General features: G+C 43.5%; 2 protein-coding genes across 4 annotated transcripts; one reads left to right on the top strand and one right to left on the bottom strand.

The window, feature by feature from the left end:
- Nucleotides 1-568: 568 nt before the first annotated feature.
- skp2 (S-phase kinase-associated protein 2, E3 ubiquitin protein ligase) lies at nt 569-5409 on the bottom strand. Its single transcript, XM_076029196.1, has 10 exons — nt 5231-5409; nt 3995-4260; nt 3787-3898; nt 3271-3414; nt 2997-3131; nt 2595-2693; nt 2374-2501; nt 1977-2028; nt 1740-1847; nt 569-1655 (listed from the first exon to the last, which is right to left on the bottom strand). The coding sequence occupies exons 1-10, from the start codon at nt 5242-5244 to the stop codon at nt 1448-1450; spliced, it is 1266 nt and encodes a 421-aa protein (XP_075885311.1). The 5' UTR covers nt 5245-5409; the 3' UTR covers nt 569-1447.
- Nucleotides 5410-6353: 944 nt separating this feature from the next.
- sh3glb2b (SH3-domain GRB2-like endophilin B2b) lies at nt 6354-20198 on the top strand. 3 transcript variants are annotated; one of them, XM_076029168.1, is made up of 11 exons: nt 6354-6578; nt 8367-8508; nt 10666-10794; nt 10949-11082; nt 11501-11593; nt 11969-12031; nt 14479-14502; nt 14600-14689; nt 15299-15399; nt 16281-16491; nt 19188-20198. In XM_076029168.1, the coding sequence occupies exons 1-11, from the start codon at nt 6516-6518 to the stop codon at nt 19293-19295; spliced, it is 1158 nt and encodes a 385-aa protein (XP_075885283.1). In that variant the 5' UTR covers nt 6354-6515; the 3' UTR covers nt 19296-20198. The 3 variants fall into 3 exon arrangements, with proteins under 3 accessions (XP_075885283.1, XP_075885281.1, XP_075885280.1); XM_076029166.1 differs by having other exon boundaries at nt 6420-6578; nt 16368-16491; XM_076029165.1 differs by lacking the exon at nt 11969-12031 and having other exon boundaries at nt 6420-6578.
- Nucleotides 20199-21921: the final 1723 nt, after the last annotated feature.

Raw genomic sequence — 21921 nt, 5'->3', positions numbered from 1 at the left:
AAAACAAAAAAAAAATCCCTGCTCACACTGCCAGCTCCTCGTGCTGTTTTAATGAAGCTGTCAGAATACAGTGTGCGATGGTCGGTCCGGCATCGCTCGCCCATCGACTGCGTTCAGACCAGGCCTGGGCAAACGTGTCATACACCTGTCATATTATATTGTATGATCAGCGTCACTGGGCTGAACATTAAGCGACTTTTACACTGAAATGTAACTCTTCCTGTTTTGCAACTGCAACTTTTTGCCTTTTTCTCAGATAAAATTGTGTTTGTGTCATTGTTGTCGTTGTCAAGTGATGTCAGGTGTTCCAATGATTGTGCTGTGGTCTCTAGCCACAGTACAGTAGATCATACAACATATGTACTCCCTCAGTAATCCTATTTCCTACCCCAGTCTCTATTGTGTATTCTGAAATATTTCCAACTTGCAAACTAACTGGATGGAGAACCTATATTCAAGTTGTCCTCTTCCCTTCTGTCCCATGACCCTCTGAGGTCCCCCCCAAAAAAAAATAACATTTCTGGGTTTCATCAAAGCCAATCACAAAGGTTGAGACTGAAGCAACAAGTTGAAAGTCAAAGGTTTAATCTGCCGACATGATACAAGTCGTAACTCAGAGCAGAGCGTGGAACGCAGCCCACACGCACTAACACAACGGACTCAACGACAACAACAACAACAACTAGGTGACTTGATGGCTAAAGCAGTAAGCTGGAACAGGAATGTGTACTGCTCTACATATTTAACATCCAACCCCCCCTCCTCCCTCGACACCCCACAGACAGAACAACTGTATTCTTCTGCATTATTAAAATCAGACATTCTCAATTCAACGTTATGAATAAAAAAAAAATTCCAACAATAAGAACAATACTTAACATTGAAAATGGCATGGTCTACAAAATAACAATTAACGTCATTCTCCAAAAGTACATTCAGTACTGAGGTAACGCAAACAAAACATTATCCTTTTTATTTCGGTCGCTACAGTTTAATACCACAATTCTGTTTTTAAGAGGACGAAGTCATTGTTAAATGTTTTAAATTTGTAAAAAAAAAGAAAAAAAAAAAAGAATGGGAGTCACAGGAAATATTGGCATCATTCAGATACTGAGGTGAGCCAGTTGTCCTTTCTCTCCTAGTATCATTGCATTCAGCCTGAAACCCAGTGGATCACAGCACAGTAGTTATTACAGTGCAACACCGCCAGGGTCCCAGGGCTACAATCTGTACAATCCATCTTCTTTTCTGTTCCTTTTAAAAGCTCCCACACATTCAGTCTGTGACCTCATGACCTCAACATCACCGGTCACATTAAAAGCACCTTTAGCAGCAAAACACAAACACATGTAAACGCAGTTTCGTCACTGTAGAACAAAACACTCCAGCAACAGATTATCAGTAAGAAAACATCATCGGCAGCCTGCAGCTGAACTGCGGTTTACACTCAGAGTTTGAAACTCAGCTGGCACTTCCGGTTCCACATGGTGCGTTCGATGACCCTGCCTGCGGGTGTGGGTCTGGAGATGCTGGAGAAGGGCCTGGTGTTGATAGACACCTGCGGCATTCCCTTCTTGAGCGCCGGCAGGTGGCTGCTCTGCACCACACCGAACATGTCCAGCAGAGTGAGAGCAGGAAGCATGTTGCCCACATCGCTGCAGGGAACAAAGTTCTTACCGTTAGAAAAACGAACACTCAAGCTAGCAACAGTTACAACTGTGGGCCAGCAGGGGACGTACGTGATAGCGGCGAGGTGGATTTGATAGCAGCGACTCAGCGACAGGTGCAGCAGGTGCTTGAGCTGCTTCAGCACAGGGAAGCAGTCGGCCATCAGCAGGGTGCAGTCGCTGCAGAACACAAGAGCTGCGTTCAGTTCCAGAGTTTGACGCCCGTAGTTTGGCTCCGTTTAATATCGTTTAGCTTCCCCTCGGAGCTCATATAACAACACGTCATAGTTGTGAGTAAACTCTTCTTACCTTAAATCTAAAATACGAATGTTGGGGCATCTCGTCACCAACACTTTCATATCTGTAAAAAAAAACAACAAAAAACAATCAACACATTTTGTCAAACTTAATAAAAAAAAATTCCACATATGCTTTTTTGTCTACGTTGTCTGCAGTTGCCTTTGTTAAATACAGAGTCTAACGTCCAAAGTGACTGTTGAGTGTTTTATTGGCCGCAGAACCTCTGAAGCCTGTTGTTGGGACACTTGCAGGAAGTGTCAACCTGAGAACACGCTAACGGGTCATGGATTGTCTGCTCATTTGGAGACGTTGAAGAAGAAACGGCGACATCAAGTGGTTGAATTTTAGATTGCAGTAGCGAAACGTTGGCCCAGCCTTCTGTCGTCCAGCGGCACTGCTTATTTACCGTCCAGGGTGAGGTTCTCTCTGTAGCCGCTGAGGTTGAGGTGAGTCACTGAGGGGCTGAGATTGTTCACCACGCTCCTCACGTGGTCGTTGGTGAAGGTGCACCACGAGATGTTGAGCTGCACTAAACTGCAACAGGGAGGAGAAGCAGAATCCACAGGACATTGGTTCAAGGCTCATTTAAAGGCCTTTGTTTGTTTTTTTTTTTGTATCAACACCGACCTGGAGCAGGATACGAGCATGTCGGCGAGAGCAGGAGCCGAGAATCCAGAGCAGCCGCTCAGGTTGAGCTGCTGCAGCTTTGGGTTTTTGGCCAGAGCGCTGAGAGAAAGAGGGAAGAGTCAACTGGCTGCTTGAAAAGGATAAATGCATCGTAGGAAGTGTCTTCATAGAACAGCAGCACAGACCATCAAGCTGCTGAAAGAACATCTTAAAGTTACTGAAGTGTAACCAGAGGATCAGACTGTGGTGAAAAGCGTGCCTGGTTTTGTTTTGTTTTTTTGCCATGAACCACAGACTCAGTAGCTGCGCTTCCATTGCAGTTTGCAAAATGTGATGTGCTAATATGTAACCCACGTGTAAATATGCCTAGTGAGCGTAAAATGTTACTCTCGTCTCAAGTACCTGACGACGGTGTCGGAGAGCTGCAAACCCTCCAAGCTCAGGTTCTCCAGGAGCCTGCAGCTGCAGATGATGCTCTCCAGAGCAGCGGTGGGGACGATGGAGCTGGACAGATCCATGTCGAGCAGCTGCAACTGGCTGTCATGGTGGTGGTGGGGGGGGGAGGGGGGGAGGCGGGGGAATGACAATAGGTTAAACCGAAGACAATGAAATGGATGGAAGGAACGAAACCATCCAGGTGAAGGGGAAAAGTGGAAGATGTCTGTGTTGCTCTCACCCTGCGCAGACAAAACGCTGCTCTTCTATGTAGGAGCGGGGGCAGCGGACTCTGCGGACCCCCGTCTTCAGGATCTGCTGCAGGGCGTGGTCCACGTGAGTCAAGCCCTCCAGGTCCACACTGTGCCACAGAGAGTCATCCAACCTGGACGGACACACGGCGAGGACGGGAAGCAGTCAGCGGTTCTGTTCTGAGAACTCTACCCCGCCGTGGGGCCGAGAAGATTCTGGACCTCATCTGGACTGGTTTCTAACACCTTGCTTCTCCCTCTGCATCTGCACAACTGACTGGCTTCACACATCTGCTCTTGTTGTTTGTATGTAGATTGACTTGAAAGTCTCAAGTTTCTTGTAATTACTGTGTAATTAATGTTTAATTACTGTGTAGTTTTTGTATTGTTTTAAGTGCCGAAACGGAGGCTCAACGTGAACGAGTCGATGCAAATTCTTCTCTGCGAAGAAACGACAGACGAGAGCAATCACGAATGTACGACAATAAGTGCAAGTGGAGACTCACGCCAAGCGGTGCCATTTCTTGCAGACGACAGCCGTCCTGAGGAGGTCCTGGAGGGGCAGCAGGTGGAAGATGCGAAGGAAGAGCTCTTCAGGCAGGTGGTCCCATGAAATACCTGAGGGAAGATTGACAAAGGCAGCAAAGAGGTCAATAAATAAAGATGCACAAGAGCGCGGGGGGGGGGGGGGGGGGGGGGTGATCCCTTCCTGACCTGCAGTGGATTCCTTCTTCCTCCTGGACCGCCTGGCCAGGACGAACTGGCCGCCGTCGTCGTTCTCCTTGCCTTTGTGGAAGAGACGCTTGTGTTTGGATCCTGGCGAGGAGCGCTGGATGAACTCTGTCGGGGTGCACTCCATGTCCGCGGCCTCGCTGGAACACTCACTGCACTTGCGCTTCTTGGACTGGGTCAACATGGATCCCTGGTGGGCCAGACAGGAGAGCCCCTGCAGGGGCATGATGGTGCTGCTGGTGGTGGTGCTGCTGCTGCCGCCGCCGCAAAGAGGAAGGAGAGGGGGAAGAATTAAAAGTTGATGAGTTTTCACGCAAGATTTTTGTTATCAGTTCGGAACAGGCAGGGGCAAGCTACGGCCCGGGGGCCATATGCGGCCCGTTAAACTACTTAATCTGGCCTGGCCAAACTTGAGGGAATGATATTAATAGTCATGCATTTTTTCCCCTCAATGTTTTAAGAGTCATTTCAGTAAAGAGCTAAATAACTTTGCTTTTCTTCATTTTCAGTGCACATTAAAGCAGCATGTTTTCAACATGTTAGACTTTTCCCTCCTATGAGGTGGCTCACCAAAACACTTCGTCCATCTGCTGCTCCCACCTCTATTACATTTTATTTTATTTTTTATTTTTTTTAGAACCCATTGTGGCCCCACCAGACGAACACTTTTGCCCACCACCTGGTTTTCGAACATGCGAGTGGACTTTGTTGGGCGAACTGGTGTCATCCGGTTTGCCCGCCATAATGATAACCGCTGTTAGCCGCGCAAAGCTCGACTTCCGAAAGAAAAATAAAGGCCAGTGCTGTTGTTCTAAAGGTCGGTTTCACTCGAGGAAAGACCACCGACAGCTCGCTGGTCTCCTGTTCTGGATATTCTGTTCTGTGGGAAAGTCTGGAGCGAACTCATCCCGAGAGAAAAGACGCAGGTTCGCGGCCTGATGCGGCCAAAGCGCGGTCTCGACTGGCGCTACTCGCAAAGTTGGAGAAAAGAACAAAAGACACGCGACGCGGTTGACACTGGATGAACTGTAAAACATGATCTGTACACACATGCGTGTACAAACATGGATATATTGACGTCAAGCAGAACAGTGAGAAGTTCGAACAACTCTTGCACATTACACGGACAACACCAAGCAGAGGTACAAGAGTATTGTGATCGATCTATCCACGACTTTACATCCAGGGGGGGGGGGGGCAAAAGACACAATTACATACCTGTCTGTAGGCATTGCGGTAACTTGGGGGGTCAATATTGTGCAATTAAAAGTTGAGTTGTGGGTTTGCCTGGTTTCACATCGGGCTTGCTGGACGCTTTAAAACTCGCCGCCAGCGAGCAAGGCGCCATACATTCGCAGCGTCGCTGACGTCTGGTCACCCTGCGTCTGACGTCACACGTTTCCTTCTTCCGCTTCTGCGTCTGACGTCACACATTATTTTCTTCTTCTTCTTTCACCCCTTTTCTCCCGTAAGTTTTAACAGGAGGCTGCGATTGTATGAAAATCAAAATCCCGTATTAAAAAAAAATTGGAAACATGTTCAATATCGTCTCATTCCTTGTGCTTTCCTACAGAATCTTAAATCTCACTATTCTAAATCCAAAAGAACTCCATTTCAAAATTTTGAATGGGGTTTGTTCATCCAGTGACTTGTTACAACGGAAATGTGGCATTGAAACCAGTAACTGTGTATTTTGTGATGATACTTATACTCGATCACTTCATCACTTTTCTAGTCCAGAACAAACAAGATGGTGTTCTTTAAATCCAGTGTCTCAACCCACCAATTTCTAAAAAGCAATGATTAAATTCACTTCCTTATTTTTTTCTGCAACAGCTGTCTCTGTACTGTCAACTAACTAAATCTCACAATAAACCCATTTCATCTAACTTATTTCATTACATCAAAAAAAAAAAAGAAAAAAAAAGAACAGAAGTATATTCCTATTGGTGAATATGGCTGAAAACACTTTCTTTGTACATGTAAATGTCAATTTTTTTTATATTCTATATAGGCAAGAATCTTATTTGTGATAAAATGAAAAAATATATATATAGTTGAAAGATTTATTTCAAAGAATATTTTTAAGGTGCCAAGTAATGCTAATGCTAATGCTTTGTGATGATGATGATGATGATGATGATGATGATGATGATGATGATGATGATGATGGTGATAATGGCATATTCTTGGCGACTGTGCGCGCTGATATTCGCGGAGTGTCGCAGGATGCAGTCGGGCTTGGGTCCAGTGTGTGATCGTGACTGCAGGCTGGTGCTGCGGTCTCTTTAAGAGCAGGGCGCTCAGTCGATCCCCGAGCCGATCGTCCATCAAGCTGATTAACGCTCCAGCGCTGCTGCTGTTGCTGCGTTGCGTTGCGTTTGCTGCTACATCATCTCAGCTGATCAAGAGGATTTCCGCCCGGTGGGGGAAAAAAGGGAAGGACGGGAGAAAAAAAAGAAAACGTCCCAAACAGTTCGTCTTGCTCAAACACATCGATAAGATGGATTTCAACGTCAAGAAGCTGGCCTGCGACGCGGGGGTCTTCTTCACCCGGGCGGTGCAGGTGAGCTGAAGCTAGCCGAGCAACCTGACCAACCGACGCATTTATTTATTTATTTATTTATTTATTTTTATCCGTGTGGGGGAAAAACAAGGCGTGTGGTTAATCGTTGGTTAGCTGCGTTTACGTAACGCAGAGAAGCAGCCGGGTGTTATTCCTCGACGGCGCCGGTTCGCTCTTTGTCTCGGTTCGGACGCAGAGAGCTGCGGGTCTGTAGCTCCGGACCACACAGACAGACGGACGGACGGACAAACAGACATGGCTGTAAACCGATGACGGTTGCTCGGCTACATTATTGATGGCTGTGATCGAATGCGTGACACGGCCCCCCTCCCCTTCCTCCTCCCCCAGGATCCCTACTGTGTGTGTGTGTGTGTGTGTGTGTGTGTGTGTGTGTGTGTGTGTGTGTGTGTGTGTGTGTGTGGAGACACTGCATATGAATCTGTCTGAATCATTCCCAATCAGTTTATAAATGTTTGAAGAAATGATATTAGTAGTCACTAAGTCATAAATTAGCTGCATTTCATCCATTATTTCAGTGTTTTAAGAGTCTTTTCAATAAAGAGCGAAATACTGCGGGGCTTCAAAGACACTGATTTTGTTGCAACTTTGCTTTGGTTCATTTTCAATTGACATCAACACACATTTTTTTTTCTACCTATCCCGTGGTATTCCCCCCGCCCCCCTTCCTATGAGGTTGGTCACCAAAACACTCCGTCCATCTGCTGCTGCTCCGGCTCCCTCTCTACTGCGGCCCCACCAGTGTAATGTCTTAACTAGATGTCTCGTCTGCCTGCTCATGTCAGCAGGATAATGATGACCCTGAGATAATTGAAGGGTTCACACACATACACACACACACGTGTGTGGTCTTTTTAATGAAATACAGTTTTCTGGTTTAAAGACAAGTGCAGCGTTGGCTGCGTGACTCCGGTCATCCTCATTCAACTGGTCTGCTTGTCTGTGAAGAAGAAGAAGAAGAAGAAGAAGAAGAAGAAGAAGAAGAAGAAGAAGAAGAAGAAGAAGAAGAAGAAGAAGATTGCCAGTATCTGGTGCTCTATAGTCCATCTGATGGTTCTCCTGCTGTCAGTTCTATTCTTAGCACACAAATGTTGCTTTGCTTCGGTTGTGTTCCGTCCACGTTTGGACACAACAGACGGGAGGATGTTAGAATAAACTGAACCTTAGCAGCCTTAACAAACAGGCTTGTTGCACCTTTACATGGCCAGTGGTTTTTGGATGAGATCAAACTGCAGCTTTGGCCAATTCAGTCATGCTGATGTTTGATCCTGTTTAAAAGACACTCTGGAAGAAGTGATCTCGAAATGAAGAAGGCATCGCTAACCTGTTTGGCATCTTTGTTTTCCCTAGAAATATTGTGTTGTAAGTGTGTGTGGTACAATTGTGACGTTACTGCAATGCATCTTTATCTTGTGGTGGAATGTCAGTTGCAGGTAAACCAGTATGAGAGTTTGCTGCTTGCCAAAACAAAAATGGTGCAGTTATCTTATCTTGGTAAATTGAGCTATGAAGTTCTCACCACAAGTTTTCAGATTGATGTTTTTCATGAATAAACCAAAAGACTAACTTTTACATGGAACTGGAAGCGACTGCATTAAGAGCTTCACTGTAATCTGAGCTGCGATTTAAAGCATGAACATCCCTCTCATGGGATTATCATGAGTTTCATCTTTCCTGACGATATGTCTTCATAATGCTGCATGAGCATCTCGCCGTGTGTTATGTGCAGTTTGTTCATTTTTTAAATTTTTTTTGGGGCTTTGTCTTCAGTTCACAGAGGAGAAACTGGGACAGGCTGAGAAGACCGAGCTGGACCCTCACTTGGAGAACCTGCTCTCTCGGGCCGACAGCACCAAGAACTGGACTGAGAAGATCCTGAGGCAAACAGAAATTCTGCTCCAGCCCAACCCAAGTAAGTGGCGACTGAAAAGCACACATGTAAAGAAGTTAAAAATACATGCAGGTGTTTCCATTCAGTGCAAACACCTGCAAATCGCAATTGCACTTTGTCGAAATTTTAGAAATATCGCATTTATGTTGCGAAAAACTGTAATGGAAACGCAGCTCCTATTTCCCTTAATCCCTTTGTTTGTTTGTTTGTTTATTTTACTTATTTTACTCCATCAGTGTTGCTTGAAATATGTTAAATACATTCTGGAGATTAAAAAAAAAAATCAATCATGCAATCATTTTCAACTCCTTAATATTTTCAATATCCTCTGTCGGTCGGTTTTCTTACTGCGCCGATCAACCTTCAGTCCAGTTCCTCCACCAGGTTCCTCTCCCTCCCACCCAGAGTGGGTGGGCTGCAGCGGCATGTGGATCTGGTCACGATGTCTAACTGATAATCTTTGTATTTTGTTCTTAACCCTTCATGCTCCAGTTGATCAGACTGGTAAGTTGACACCTAAGAGTGCTGTGTAAGAACGGTCTGTGGACTCATTGTGCTCGTGCCTCCTCATTCTCAGTCAGTACAGACTCCAGTCACCTCGCTCTGTGCCAGGGTGCTGACGTTGTGCAGTAGTAAGAGCTGCTGAAGCTTCAAACGGAGTTTATACCTGGCAAACTGCATCGCTCCTTCAGGTGTCCGTCCGCCAATCAACCTGAAGAAGAAAACGACCTCGTCCACGCAAATAAAATCCAGCAAAAAGACAAAAAAACCAAAAACAAAACCCTCCCCAGTGTGCGATGTATGAACACCCTTTGAAGTTTCAACACACCCTCACCACCCACAGACCAACAGTGCAGTATTGTGTTGAAAAACACTGCACTTTTGGTTTATTTCTGACATGTCAAAGCTGAAACAAAGACGCTGACGTGAAAATGAACAATTTCGGGGTTGAATTGCTGCTGACCTTTGACCCATACTGCTCCATGGACCCCTTCATTTACATGAAAGATGATGAGTAATAGTGTTATGAGTAATATCAGTGTATTACAATGAATCATATGTTGTCACTGCTTCTTCTCCTGCACTCAGGGTCTGAGGGGTCTGGGGGGGTCTTGGGGGGGGGGGTGTATGTGTGTTTTATTAGCTTTTTGAAAAACATGAGACCCCCTTAAATTGAGCTTTGAGGCCTTTCGGGGGTCTCGTCATGGTCTCACTGCTGCTTGTACGTCATTCATCAATCCAATTTTTTTTGGCAAAACTTTCTATTTCAGAATTCATGGGTTGCATCTTCACCATGTTAGCCATAGAAAACCCCAACAGCAGCAGTCCGATGATTTGTGTTCTTGCCGCGTGACTGGAATCAACTGTTGATTCTGCTCCAATCCTCAATCTGAATGACGCAGCAGTTTCTATTTCAAGTTAGATTTATGATCCATGCCAAGATGTCAAACTGAGTTAATTGTATTAAATTTCCTTCGCTGGTTAACTGAATGATGGCTCTCAGTGTGACTCATTAAGTGTTGGTTGGCCGAGAGCTGCTGATCATCGGCTACCAAAACCTCAGTGGTTGTACTAAATATACACTACTGTCATAAGTACTGGATATTTAGCGGCTTTATTTTTAAATAACTATTTATTTCTACATTTTGAGGAAATGTAGATTTGTTGTTAGTGACTTTTTGAAATGTATTTATTTATCAATTTATCATTAATTTATCATTAATGTTAACATCTCGCAAACGCAGAAGAGAAAACACACAGTGTCGTCAACAAAAAAAGCTGTGTAACATTTTCAACAAGTTCCCTTTTTGTTTGGGGGTTGCTCACGAGTGTTTTGTTTTCCTTTGGTTTAAAAAAAAAAAAGACTCCGAAGACTTCAATATTGTCCACAATTTCAGATCTTTTTTTATTCATCATTACTAAATCCAGTGGATCAGCCACTAGTGGCAAACAAAAGAAGTAAAGCTTCATCCTTGTATTATTATTATTTTTTTATTATTATTATTATTCATGTTGTTAGATAACATTGCCACTGTGAATCTGACACAAAATGTACTTTTTCCTCTCGCTTGCTGTCTTTAGTTTTAGAAACAAAAACCCTTCATGTCTTACTTGTATTTTCCCGGAGCGGCTGGCTGCAGTTTGACACAGCTCTCTTGAACACCTGTTGCTGTGCAGGCGCTCGGATAGAGGAGTTCATCTACGACAAGCTGGATAAGAAGCTTCCCTCCAAGACCACCAACGCAGAGCTGCTGGGCCAGTACATGCTGGACGCCGCCAACGACTTCGGCCCCGGGACGCCGTACGGTCAGTGTTGCATCGGCCGGGGCTTGATTGACGTCCTCGTGTGACGCTCTGGTGTCTGGACGCGTTTCTTTAAGGAAGAGAACACCTGTTGTTGTTTTTTCCGGGAAGCGATCGAGTCCTACTTTCTTTGTGCATCGCTGTGCTCCCTCTGCAGGCAGCACCCTGATCACGGTGGGCGAGTACCAGAAGAGGCTGGGAGGAGCGGAGCGAGAGTTCCTCCACACCTCCGCCGCCGGCTTCCTCACACCGCTACGCAACTTCCTGGAGGGCGACTGGAGGACCATCTCTGTGAGTCCCACTCACTGACTCGTTCACAGCGGCTGCGAATCTCCTCAATCTGTGTCTTATCATCACCTCACTGAGGGTGAGGGTGAGAGTGAGAGTGAGGCCGAGGCCACCTCATCACCAGCTGCCTGGGCAGTTTGCCAAGAAACCTTTGTATGTATGTATATGCAAATGTGTGTATATGTATGTATGTTTAATTTATATAATATATCTATACATATATTTTTTAATTTAAAAAAAAAAGAGAAAAAAGGGAGGGGAAACTGCCCACAAAGCCACGACCCAATCAAAATGGCTCCAAAAGTGGGTTGCGACCCACCAGTTGAGAAACGCTGCTCTGTCAGTGGATGGTCAAGTCGCAAAAGTTCAGTCCGAAGTGGTCCAGTGTGTAATGTGGCGCGTCGCTGCCCCCTGCCTGCAGAAGGAGAGGCGGCTGCTGGAGAACCGCAGGCTGGACCTGGACATCTGCAAGGCGCGGCTGAAGAAAGCCAAGCAGGCCGAGGCCAAAGCAGCGGTGAGAGCACCTCACACCCCCTGCTACTGCCACCGCCGCCATGGAGGCGAACTACACATGACAGCCATATGGAAAAGAAACTTTCGTAAAATATTATTTGTCAATAATTGCATAGTTGCCTTTAACACTGAACTAAATCATGAACAAAGGCTTGAACGTCAGCATGTTTTTTTCTTGATCAGAGCTCATTGGAGTCTCACTCCACCTTCACCCGTCTGCACGTCACACTTCCTCGTTCAGCATCTGATTTTCAGTTTACACCGGGAAGATTCTTTTTCATGTCGGTTTTTGAATTTCTTTTTTTTTTTTTTTGTCTGCTTGATGACTGCATAGCGCATGTGTGACTGTGTTCCTCCCTCCTGCTCTCGTTTGTAGGCTGCACCTGATTTTCAGGAGACACGGCCTCGAAATTATGTTCTGTCTGCCAGTGCTTCAGCGGTAAGCATCCCCCAGGTGGCGCTAGTTTCACCTGCTCACTTGGCACATGAAACGCTTGACTGTGTGGGTTTAAACCAGGGGTGGGACAACTTTTTGACTGGTGGGTTCTAAAATGTGACAGACATTTATCTAAGTGACTTTTAAAACACTGAAAAATGTATGAAATTCAGCTATTTTATGACTTCATGACTATTAATATCATTGCTTCAAGTTCAGGAGAGCCGGATTAATAAGCTTAACGGGCCGCAGTTAGCCCACGCCTGGTTTAGACAGCTCATCCATTGTATTTCCTTGCTAATGTTCTTATAATAACGTATCATTATTATTATTTTTATTATTATTATTATTATTATTATGATAGCCATCCAACTTAAAACATTTTTTTTTTTTATTGAAATTGATAAACAAAAATGATCTCAGAAATTACTATGAAAAAACTATCACAACACTACATCATCACTGCCACTAGGGGGCAGTCAATACTTTTCAGATGCACAGTAGGGGAATTCACCGGTTGTATCCCGTGCGTACCATGGAGAGGTGGATGCACAGATAACTCATGCAAATTTAAAATTTTGATTTATTTCTTCATAGCTGCTATTAATCAATTCCTCAACATAAAATAACGCAGAAAGAAATATATTAAAACAGAAATGAAAACAAGTGACTTATACGAAAAAGAGTGAGAAGACTGAATAAAATTAAATTATAATTTCGAATTAATAAACAATGAATTACATTCATCTATGGGTCTCAATCTCTGTTGCTCTCCTGGGTCAGCATGACTTTGCACGAGTCGCTTGTTTCTTTGGCAGCGATGCAAAATTGGCCTGCGCTCCTCAACCGCCTTGTCACTGAAGAGACGTGGCTAATGCTATGCTAATGCTAGGCTAACGCTCAGGGATCCATCGCTTCAAGAACTCAACGCTGCTTTTTTTTTTCCCCCCCCCGTTCCACATAAATATGAAACGCAGAGGCACCTGCAGGGTTGACTTCTTCAATCTCTTGCATGATGATATAATGTGACAAAAGCACGTTTGTCCCTTTATGGTGTGAATCGCTGTGAATGATAAGGTCACTGAGGGGAGCCTTAAGCCAGAGTCACACCCCGCGAACACAAAGTATTTTTCTCTCAGAAGAGGATTTTGTAAGTCAGTTTCGTCAACATTTTTGAATTTTAATTCAACTCCCAGTCAAAGTCAAACTAAATCCAGAAGTACGTTGCACATTTGCACACGAAGTCCATCCATGCGTCTCTCCGCACGTCACTGCCCCCTACCAGTGCTGGCGCGGTACTTCCTGCCTCGCTTCGAATATTTTCACTGCTGCATTCATGGCCAATTCGAAAGGAACTCAATTTGTTGCAAACGTTCATTAAATGTATTAGACAGAGTGTGAAACATCAGCGTGTGTGTGTGTGTGTGTGTGTGTGTGTGTGTGTGTGTGTGTGTGTGTGTGTGTGTGTGTGTGTGTGTGTGTGTGTGATTGGCCCAGCTGCAGAGTGGCTGGGAGAGCTGGGATGTGGAGCCTGACCACAATGTATCGCATGATTTGAAGGTTGTACACGAGAGCAACACTGTGATAGGTTTAGAACCCAATCAGCTGTAGAGGTTTTATTAGTTTAGTTTTTTTTACTATGTGTTTGAACCTTTTTTTCCCCTCACTTACTGTCCATTAAACTAAAAAATATATATAAATATATATTTTAGAAAACACAGATTGGGGACATTGTAACACCAAGTCATTATGTTGGAGGTCCCCAGGACAAAAACTGTATCTAGAACAAGCTGCTGTATCATAATAACTGTTAAGTAAGTGAGTGTCTACCACTTGCTGAGTTATTTGTTACAAATGTTTTGTGTAAAATATATACATATTGCTAAAGCTTGGCAGATGTATTAACTCGATATGGCTGAGTTTGCTCAGAGGTGAGCAGGTTGAAATGACTGGGGAAAAAAAATGATGATGAAATACAGTCATTTTATGACTTATTGACTATTGATATAATCTCTTCAAGTTTTGTCAGGCCTGATTGAAAAAAAAAAAGCTTAACGGGCCGCTTATGGCCCCCGGGCCGTAGTTTGCCCATGCCTGATGTAGGTAGTTGGATAGAAGTCCCAACTCAACTCAGTAGGAGACAACGTCACGTTCATTTCACAATTTAAAAAAAGAAAAGGAAAAAAAAAAAGCCATATTTTTGAAAACCCGACATCATTTTATACTCCTAGTTTAAACTTTGTTAAATAACATAAATGGGTAAATCAATACATTGAATTGTTCTCGTCTGTGGTTACCGTCCCCTGTGACCTGTGGTGACCTCAGCCCCATTTCTAGGGTTTTAGATTTGATCATTGTGTTCTGCCTTTTAAACGTAGTTTGCCATTTAAAAAGTGTGGAAGTCCTCTAACTGCACTGCTTTTTTTTTTTTCCTCCCCGCTGTGTCTCAGCTGCTCAGTGAGGAGGTGGATAAAGTGAGTGCAACTCTCTCCCACGCCCCCCTCGTATTCTCCACGCAGCTCCACAGCTCAGCGCCTCCTCTTATTCATTCACTTTCTCTCTGTTGCGCAGGCGGAGCACGAACTACGAGTTGCTCAGACGGAGTTTGACCGGCAGGCCGAGGTGACTCGGCTGCTGCTGGAAGGCATCAGCAGCACCCATGTGAGTGGGAAATGATGAATGTTTGTCAGCGAGTCAGCCTTTTTTTTTTCTTTTTTGCGTCACAGACGTGTCACTTGACAAAGTCGCCGTTGAGTTGTTCCCTCCAAATGACCAATGACTGTAAACAGAGAAATTTATGAATGAGTCATAAAGAGTGAGTGAATGAGTCACATCAGGAAGTCAGTGGGAGATGAAACTCTGATCTACTGTATCTATCTATTTATAGCTATATCAATCTAACTATCCTTATCTATAGCTATATCTATCTATCCATCTGTCTGTCTGTCTATCTGTCTGTCTGTCTCTATAGCTATATGTATCTATCAAAAGCTATATCTATCTCACTATTTATCTATCGATAGCTATATCTGTCTATACCTGTAACTATCTATATCTACTGTATATCTATCTATATAGCTATCTATCTATATGTGTCTATATATCAAAAGCTATATCTATCTGTCTATAACTGTCAATCAATCTATAGCTATATCCCTATCTATCTATATCCATCTCTAGCTATATCTGTCTATATCCATAGCTCTCTACGGTGTCTGCCCATCTGAAGACTCTAAAGCTTCTTGTCTCGCTCTGCTCCTCCGGCTGCAGCTGAACCACCTCCGCTGCCTGCACGACTTCGCAGAGGCCCAGGCCACCTACTTTGCCCAGTGCCATCACTACATGCAGGACCTGCAGAAGGAGCTCAACAGGTGAGCAGACGGACAGACAGACGGACAGACAGACAGACAGATGACACATCGTGCAGACTAGACCGGCTGGATCATGCAACTTTGTGAAGCAGTTGTGCAATATTGTGTGTGTGCGTGTGTGTGTGAGTGACAGGAGGGGGGAGGAAGAGGTGAAGGTGAAGGAAGTCCCCAGTGATTCACTGTGACTCACAGCCAGCCGGGTTTCACTCTCTCTGCATGTCGTATGCATCCGGAGTTCCAGAGTTAGATCCCGGTTCATAGTTAAGAAGAAGTCGAGCGTCCCACAGGAGAACAAACAGCCCAGTTAGAATCACAGTTGGAATGCCTTCATTTTTTTTTTTTATCCCACATTGGGGACATTGACATCATTACAGCAATATGTAGTGGAATAGAGAATAAAAATTATCTGAATTAAAAATGGATGAATGAAAATGTATCAGTATCAGTGTCTTTGAAGCTCCACGGTGTTTAGCTCTTTATTGAAATGACTCTTAAAACACTGAAAAAATGGGTGAAATACAGCTGTTTTATGACTTACTGGCTTACTTTCTTCAAGTGTCGGCAGGCCAGACTAAAAAGCTTTAACGGGCCGTAGTTTCCCCACGCCTGCACTAAGCAGAGCCGTGTGACACTTGATAAGCCCAGTAACAACAAAAACTACTAAATTTTGATTTAAAAAAAAAAAATACTTAAAGTTCTCTGCACACCCATACTTTACTTTAGAATGTCATCTCCCAGTATGCAACCACTTTTAAATGAGCAGTAACAGTATTCATTGTACATGTTTTCACTGTCTGTCTGCTATTGTACATTGAACTCTTGTTGCATGAAAGCCACATTTGTATCTTTCTCTTTTTTTTTATCTTCTGATCTGAATGTAGATGTGTTAACAGTGCTGGTGCCCCTCTGTCCTCTCATGCTGCTGCTGCTGTCTGCCCAAACCCCCCCGCCACCTCCTCCACCTCCAGCCAGAGGCCCAGCACCCTGAGCGTGGAGCAGACCCAGCTGCCCGTCACTGGCACCAGGAAGGCCAAGGTCCTGTACGACTACGATGCCCATGATGCCACTGAGCTGTCCCTGCTGGCAGACGAGGTACCCTTGAAGAAGTGTGTGTGTGTGTGTGTGTGTGTGTGTGTGTGTGTGTGTGTGTGTGTGTGTGTGTGTGTGTGTGTGTGTGTGTGTGTGTGTGTGTGTGTGTGTGTATATGTATGTCTATATATGTGTGTGTATATGTATGTCTATATATGTGTGTGTATGTGTATGTCTATATATGTGTATGTATGTGTATGTCTATATATGTGTATGTATGTGTATATATATATATATGTGTGCGTGTATATATATGTGTGTGTGTGTGTGTGTGTGTGTGTGTACATATATATGTGTGTGTGTGTATGTATATATATATATATATATATATATATATGTGTGTGTGTGTGTGTATATACATATACATATATATATGTGTGTATATACATATATATGTATATACATATATATATATATATATATATATATATGTGTGTGTATATATATTTGTGTGTATATACATATATATGTATATACATATATATATGTGTGTGTGTATATGTATGTGTGTGTGTGTATATATATATATATATACATACATACATACATACATACATACATACATACATACATGCATAAGTACAAAAACTTATAACCGTACAAAACATACTTATAATCCCTACAATCTACTACTTACTTACAATGCTGTACTGCTTACTCACTTGCAATACTTACAATACATTACAATGCTTGCTTGCTTACAATGCCCTACTTACTTACTCACAATGTTGTTATACTACTATTGCTTACCACAGAAAAGTAAGAACTCCAGACTGACAGATCTCCACCCACCCCCACACGCCCCCTCCCCCACCCCCAGATGTCCCGGATTTGAAACTCTAGGAGGTGGCAACCCTAACTTTGACGCTTTGATTGCATCAGTTGCGGAGGATCCCGCAGACATGGAGACTGAGTCACGTTACGCAGTAACAATAGTAGTATAACAACATTGTCAGTAAGTAAGTAGCATATTGTAGGGATTAAAAGTACGATTAGTAAGATTATAAATTTTTGTACATGTTTGTACATGTATGTACAAAACCTTACTTACGTACTGACTTACTTGCTGACAATGTTGTTATACTACTATTGTTACTGCGTAACGTGACTCAGCCTCCTCGTCTGCGGGATCCTCCGCGACTGACGTAATCAATGGGTCTTTCCTCTGGACCTGCTCCAGTCGTGTGGGCTGTGGGGTTTCACTGGCCTCTGGGAGTTCTTACTTCTCTGTAATAAACAGAGTCAGCAACCAGGCAAACCTGCTGAGTGAGGTGGATGGATTAGTGATGGATGACGTGAATCAACATGTTGATGACTTTATTTTTAATATAACATGCAAATGTTTGCCAAGAGGAGTGTGTGAGCTCACCAGGACTGTGCTGGTGAATCACACTTGCAAAAAAAGGAGCCAAATAGTACACATATTGCCTTTAATATTTTATAAAATGTAATCCTGCACTGAAGATGGAGTCATTCGGAAGTTAGAGTACCGTCTTCCTGTCAGCGGGTAAAAACAGATGAACTGCTGACTGGTGTGAGCGGGAGTGTGTCTAGCGTCACATTAAGTGTCGAAACGGGTCTTGGGTGAGCCAGTCTGGGGCTTAAAGGGGGGACCGGCGTGTGTGAACTGCAGCGGTGACGCTGAAAATAAATTGTGCATTACCACTTTGAGGATGTGTGTACACTGAATACACACAGGGACGGTGGAGTGCGCTTCCTTTTCTCGAACCACATCATTGAAACAGATGTGGGTTTCATTGAACACACATACAGCCAGATACACATACAGCATATAGATTATGACAACCAACTGCACCTATGTATACCAAGTGGTATTTGTATTGTTTGGCTGTATTCATAAGCAAACATAATAAACATACAGCACTTTTATAATACTTTCATTATAAGCTCTGCACATGTACCTGTACATGTACCAACGGTAAACTGTTAATGTGATACACACCGCAGAGGCACTTCTCGGCTTCGGAGTGACTCCCGAATAGTAGTACAAGGACACAGTAGCTGCGTTTCCGTTGCAGTTTTTCTCGGAACGTAATTCTCGTAAAATCTCTAGGAACGAGAATTACGTTTGCCTTTTTTTTTTATGTTTGTTCACTGTTAAGAATGTTTGTCACATTTTCCTTTTGATTACTTGTAAAAAAAAAAAAAAACATTCCGTCTCCTCCTCCATCCAAACATGACGCGCCATTTTCACTGGTCACTGAACTGGTCGTGACCCCCGTACGTCTTGTCCGCCGACGTGTAAATGCGCAAAGTGTTACCTCCATGTGGACACGTCTGAAAAACCACCTCATGAGAGCGTCAAAACCTTCGAGCTACATTTGAGAGCCGTTTCCATGACCAATTTTCTATTGCGATATTGAGGTCAGCTATTAATACTTGGTACTTGAATCAGTGTCTCAACGTCTTCGCTTGTGTGTCTCAGCTAATTGCCCAACTTCTAGACAATGATGAAACTATTTTAGTCTTTAAGTTTAAATTTTCAGTGTTGCGTCAGTTTACAGTGTTCAGGTTTCAGTATCAGATTTTACGACTTTTAATCATCACCTTCCTTCCACTATCATTGTTTTACTGCCGGCAGACTTTTTTACCTTCCGGTGATTCAGATGTTTTGCTCGTAAAAGCTTTCAGGGCTCTAAAAAAAAAACCACTTCCCGTCTGCGTCCTTGTCTGTGCAGCTGATCACCGTCTACACCATACCAGGAATGGACCCTGACTGGCTGATGGGAGAACGGGGTAACGAGAAGGGAAAGGTCCCCGTCACGTACCTGGAACTGCTGAGTTAATGGACCGTGCAACAGGAAAAAAAAACAAAAAACACAAACAAACCACACACACACACAGTACATTTATACACACATAATTCCTCTCTTGTGTTTTAAATTAACACTTATGCAAACTTTGCTGGGAATTTTTCTAGAAGCAAGTTTCGATTCCACCACTTTAGTTTGATGTGGCCCTCTTAAATTAATGAAACACTCCCGGCTGCGAGTAAACCGAGCGACGCAAGACCTCGTCCTCTGTGGTCTCACTGTATTTTCCAGACTTGTTGATTTTATTTTTTTCAAGGGGAGAGAGAGGTGGCGCCGAAGTCCTACTGCTTCTCTCACGTCGCACAGTCACAAAAGTTCTACTCGACGACGCCGCGTCGCCCGTTAAAAACCCGAGTCACTGCCGCACTGCAATGGAACAAGCGTTGTTGGTGAGACCGCTGTGCTCTCAAAGCAAACTGAGCTCAGGCGAGTGAACGGTGTGACCGCAGCAATCACCGAGTAGGGCGAGAACACGATGGCTGTGAAGAGTCTTCGAGATGCGCTGATCCATTAGAGGGAAAACTGCACATCTGCTTCATGTTACTGAGTCGCCTGCTGCTACTGAGTCTTTTTATGTTGAACTTTTTGTTTTTTTTAAAGCTGTTCCATAACCAACATGTGAATGTTTTTTGTCACTGTTTTCCCACCAGTATGATCAGGCCTCGGTTATGAACCATCACTTTTCACATTTTTTTTTTTTTTTTTTTTTGTTTAAATGACGTACTGTAATTCATTAAATTCATTATCCCTGAAATGAAAGGAAATTATTTCAGTTTGCTCTCTGCTGATCGTACAGGTCGAAGTGTCTTTACTCTGCGACTTTTTGACTTTGAGCCAAGTCGGTTCAATATTTTTGGGGGCTTTTCATTGTGGTGAGTGTGTGAAGCGGTGGACGACGGGAATCGGCTTTTGGTTGTTTCACCCTGGATGCTTTCATAAATATCTTCAACACTTAAAGAAAGGACCAAAGCTTGTCATCTGACGGCAGATATTTTCCCCCCATTTTTGGTTTGAAGTTTCAAAATCGAGTATCGATCTTTAATATTTTTACTTACTGACCTTTTCAAAATTCCGAGCGCTCTCATTCTGCCCGCTGTCAGACTTCTTTCCACACGCCAGTTATTCTAAGTGTTGTAGACGCTGTATGTGTATTGCACCACGGTTTGCGCAGTAAATGACCAAACGCTACTGATGGTGGTTGGACGAGTGTCACAAAGTGAACAGAGAAGTTTTGCGAGGAGAAAAATGCTAGGAATGTTAATGGTAATTTAACGGTTTTCAAAAGTTTATAATGTTATCAAACATAGTTTGCTGAAAACGTTGGTAACATTTTATAGTGAGGACCCACTTTGAGCAGCTGCCAAAGTGCAAACATCGGATTAATCACTGGATTGGATTAATTAGTTCTGGCATTAATACTCACTAGTAGGTGTTTTTTTTTTTTTTAGTATGAATTAGCAGAGTATAGTGTACAGTGGCTCTTATTTTTTTAAACTTTATTTATAAGCATATCAATAACATAAACTGGGTCAACATAAGTGCAGGCAAATCCTAACCAATTATTTACAAAGTATGAATACAGGATCAATACATGCATAGTAGATGTGTTTACTAAGTGCTTATCAAGTCACTTAAACACTTATTAGGGGTTTAAAAAAAAAAGTGTGTACTTTCTCTGAAGTGAGTACTTTCTCTCAAACTTTGTTGCTTTTTTTTTTTTTAAAGTACTACCAGGGATGATTTGTTTTCAGAAGCTACAGACAAACTCGTCTGTGGTCGGGTGTGACCACACAGTCAGGATGATATGTCACACCTCAGAAAGCACCTTTCCAAATCTTCAGTTGTACATCACAGTCATTGCTCATTCTCTCCTCTGATGCAACATAATAAGTCAGTATGCACCATGAGGAAGCTCCTCGCCCCAAAAGGGTGTAACAACACACGTACGCTGCAATAAGGACCCATGGGCACACCTCCAAAGACAATTTCACTCTCCAAAATACTAAAAATAGAAGTGGGCGTTTTAATCATGACACTTTCCCCAGAGTTCTGTGCAAGTTGAAAATCTGATATGTGACTCACATACGGATTTATGAGTGCCGATGTTTTGGTCCCACTCACCACCCTTCAGTGAATCATCACCTGGGGGTGAGCAAACATTTTGACTGGTGGGGTCACAGGAGCCGGAGCAGCAGCAGATGGAAAGAGTGTTTTGGTGAGCCACCTCATAGGAGGAAGAAAAATCTGTCATGGCATATGTAGAAAACATGCTGCTTTTATGTCAACTGAAAAGGATCCCAAAGCAACAAAATCATTGTCTTTGAAGCCCCACAGTATTATTTGTTTTCAGAGATATTTAGTTTCTGCATTTCTCTGTAGTCCCCATCCACCGCCCATCGATAAACTCGTCCACCAGTTTGAGCAGAAACCATTTTGGTGTATTGAACTGGATCCACACGGTGCCCCAAATGTTTTTGGAAAATGTATTTTTTGTTTATCTCTTTGTTAGTTTTGTCAGACTGATATTTTCTCCCCAGTCTTCTAAATGAGGTCGATGGCGGCATGTTAAATTGTACGAGTGTCGTGTGCTCAAGTTGCA

This window comes from Nelusetta ayraudi, unplaced genomic scaffold (assembly GCF_046127955.1).
Source record: "Nelusetta ayraudi isolate G7.1 ecotype Tasmania unplaced genomic scaffold, CSIRO-AGI_Nayr_v1 ptg000026l, whole genome shotgun sequence".
NCBI lineage: Eukaryota > Metazoa > Chordata > Actinopteri > Tetraodontiformes > Monacanthidae > Nelusetta > Nelusetta ayraudi.
The sequence above is the reverse complement of the archived record's forward strand: the minus strand, read 5'-3'. Positions and strand labels throughout refer to the sequence as shown.

Excerpts from the sequence above, each read along its gene's own strand:
- skp2 (XM_076029196.1), bottom strand. Across the intron at positions 2,502-2,594 it reads ATGCTCGTATCCTGCTCCAG|TTTAGTGCAGCTCAACATCT; the intron begins GTCGGTGTTGAT and ends TCCCTGTTGCAG. Across the intron at positions 1,656-1,739 it reads ATCCACCTCGCCGCTATCAC|CGATGTGGGCAACATGCTTC; the intron begins GTACGTCCCCTG and ends TGTTCCCTGCAG.
- sh3glb2b (XM_076029168.1), top strand. The coding sequence starts at position 6,516 with ATGGATTTCAACGTCAAGAAGCTGGCCTGCGACGCGGGGGTCTTCTTC. Across the intron at positions 8,509-10,665 it reads TCTGCTCCAGCCCAACCCAA|GCGCTCGGATAGAGGAGTTC; the intron begins GTAAGTGGCGAC and ends GTTGCTGTGCAG. Across the intron at positions 11,083-11,500 it reads GCGACTGGAGGACCATCTCT|AAGGAGAGGCGGCTGCTGGA; the intron begins GTGAGTCCCACT and ends CCCTGCCTGCAG.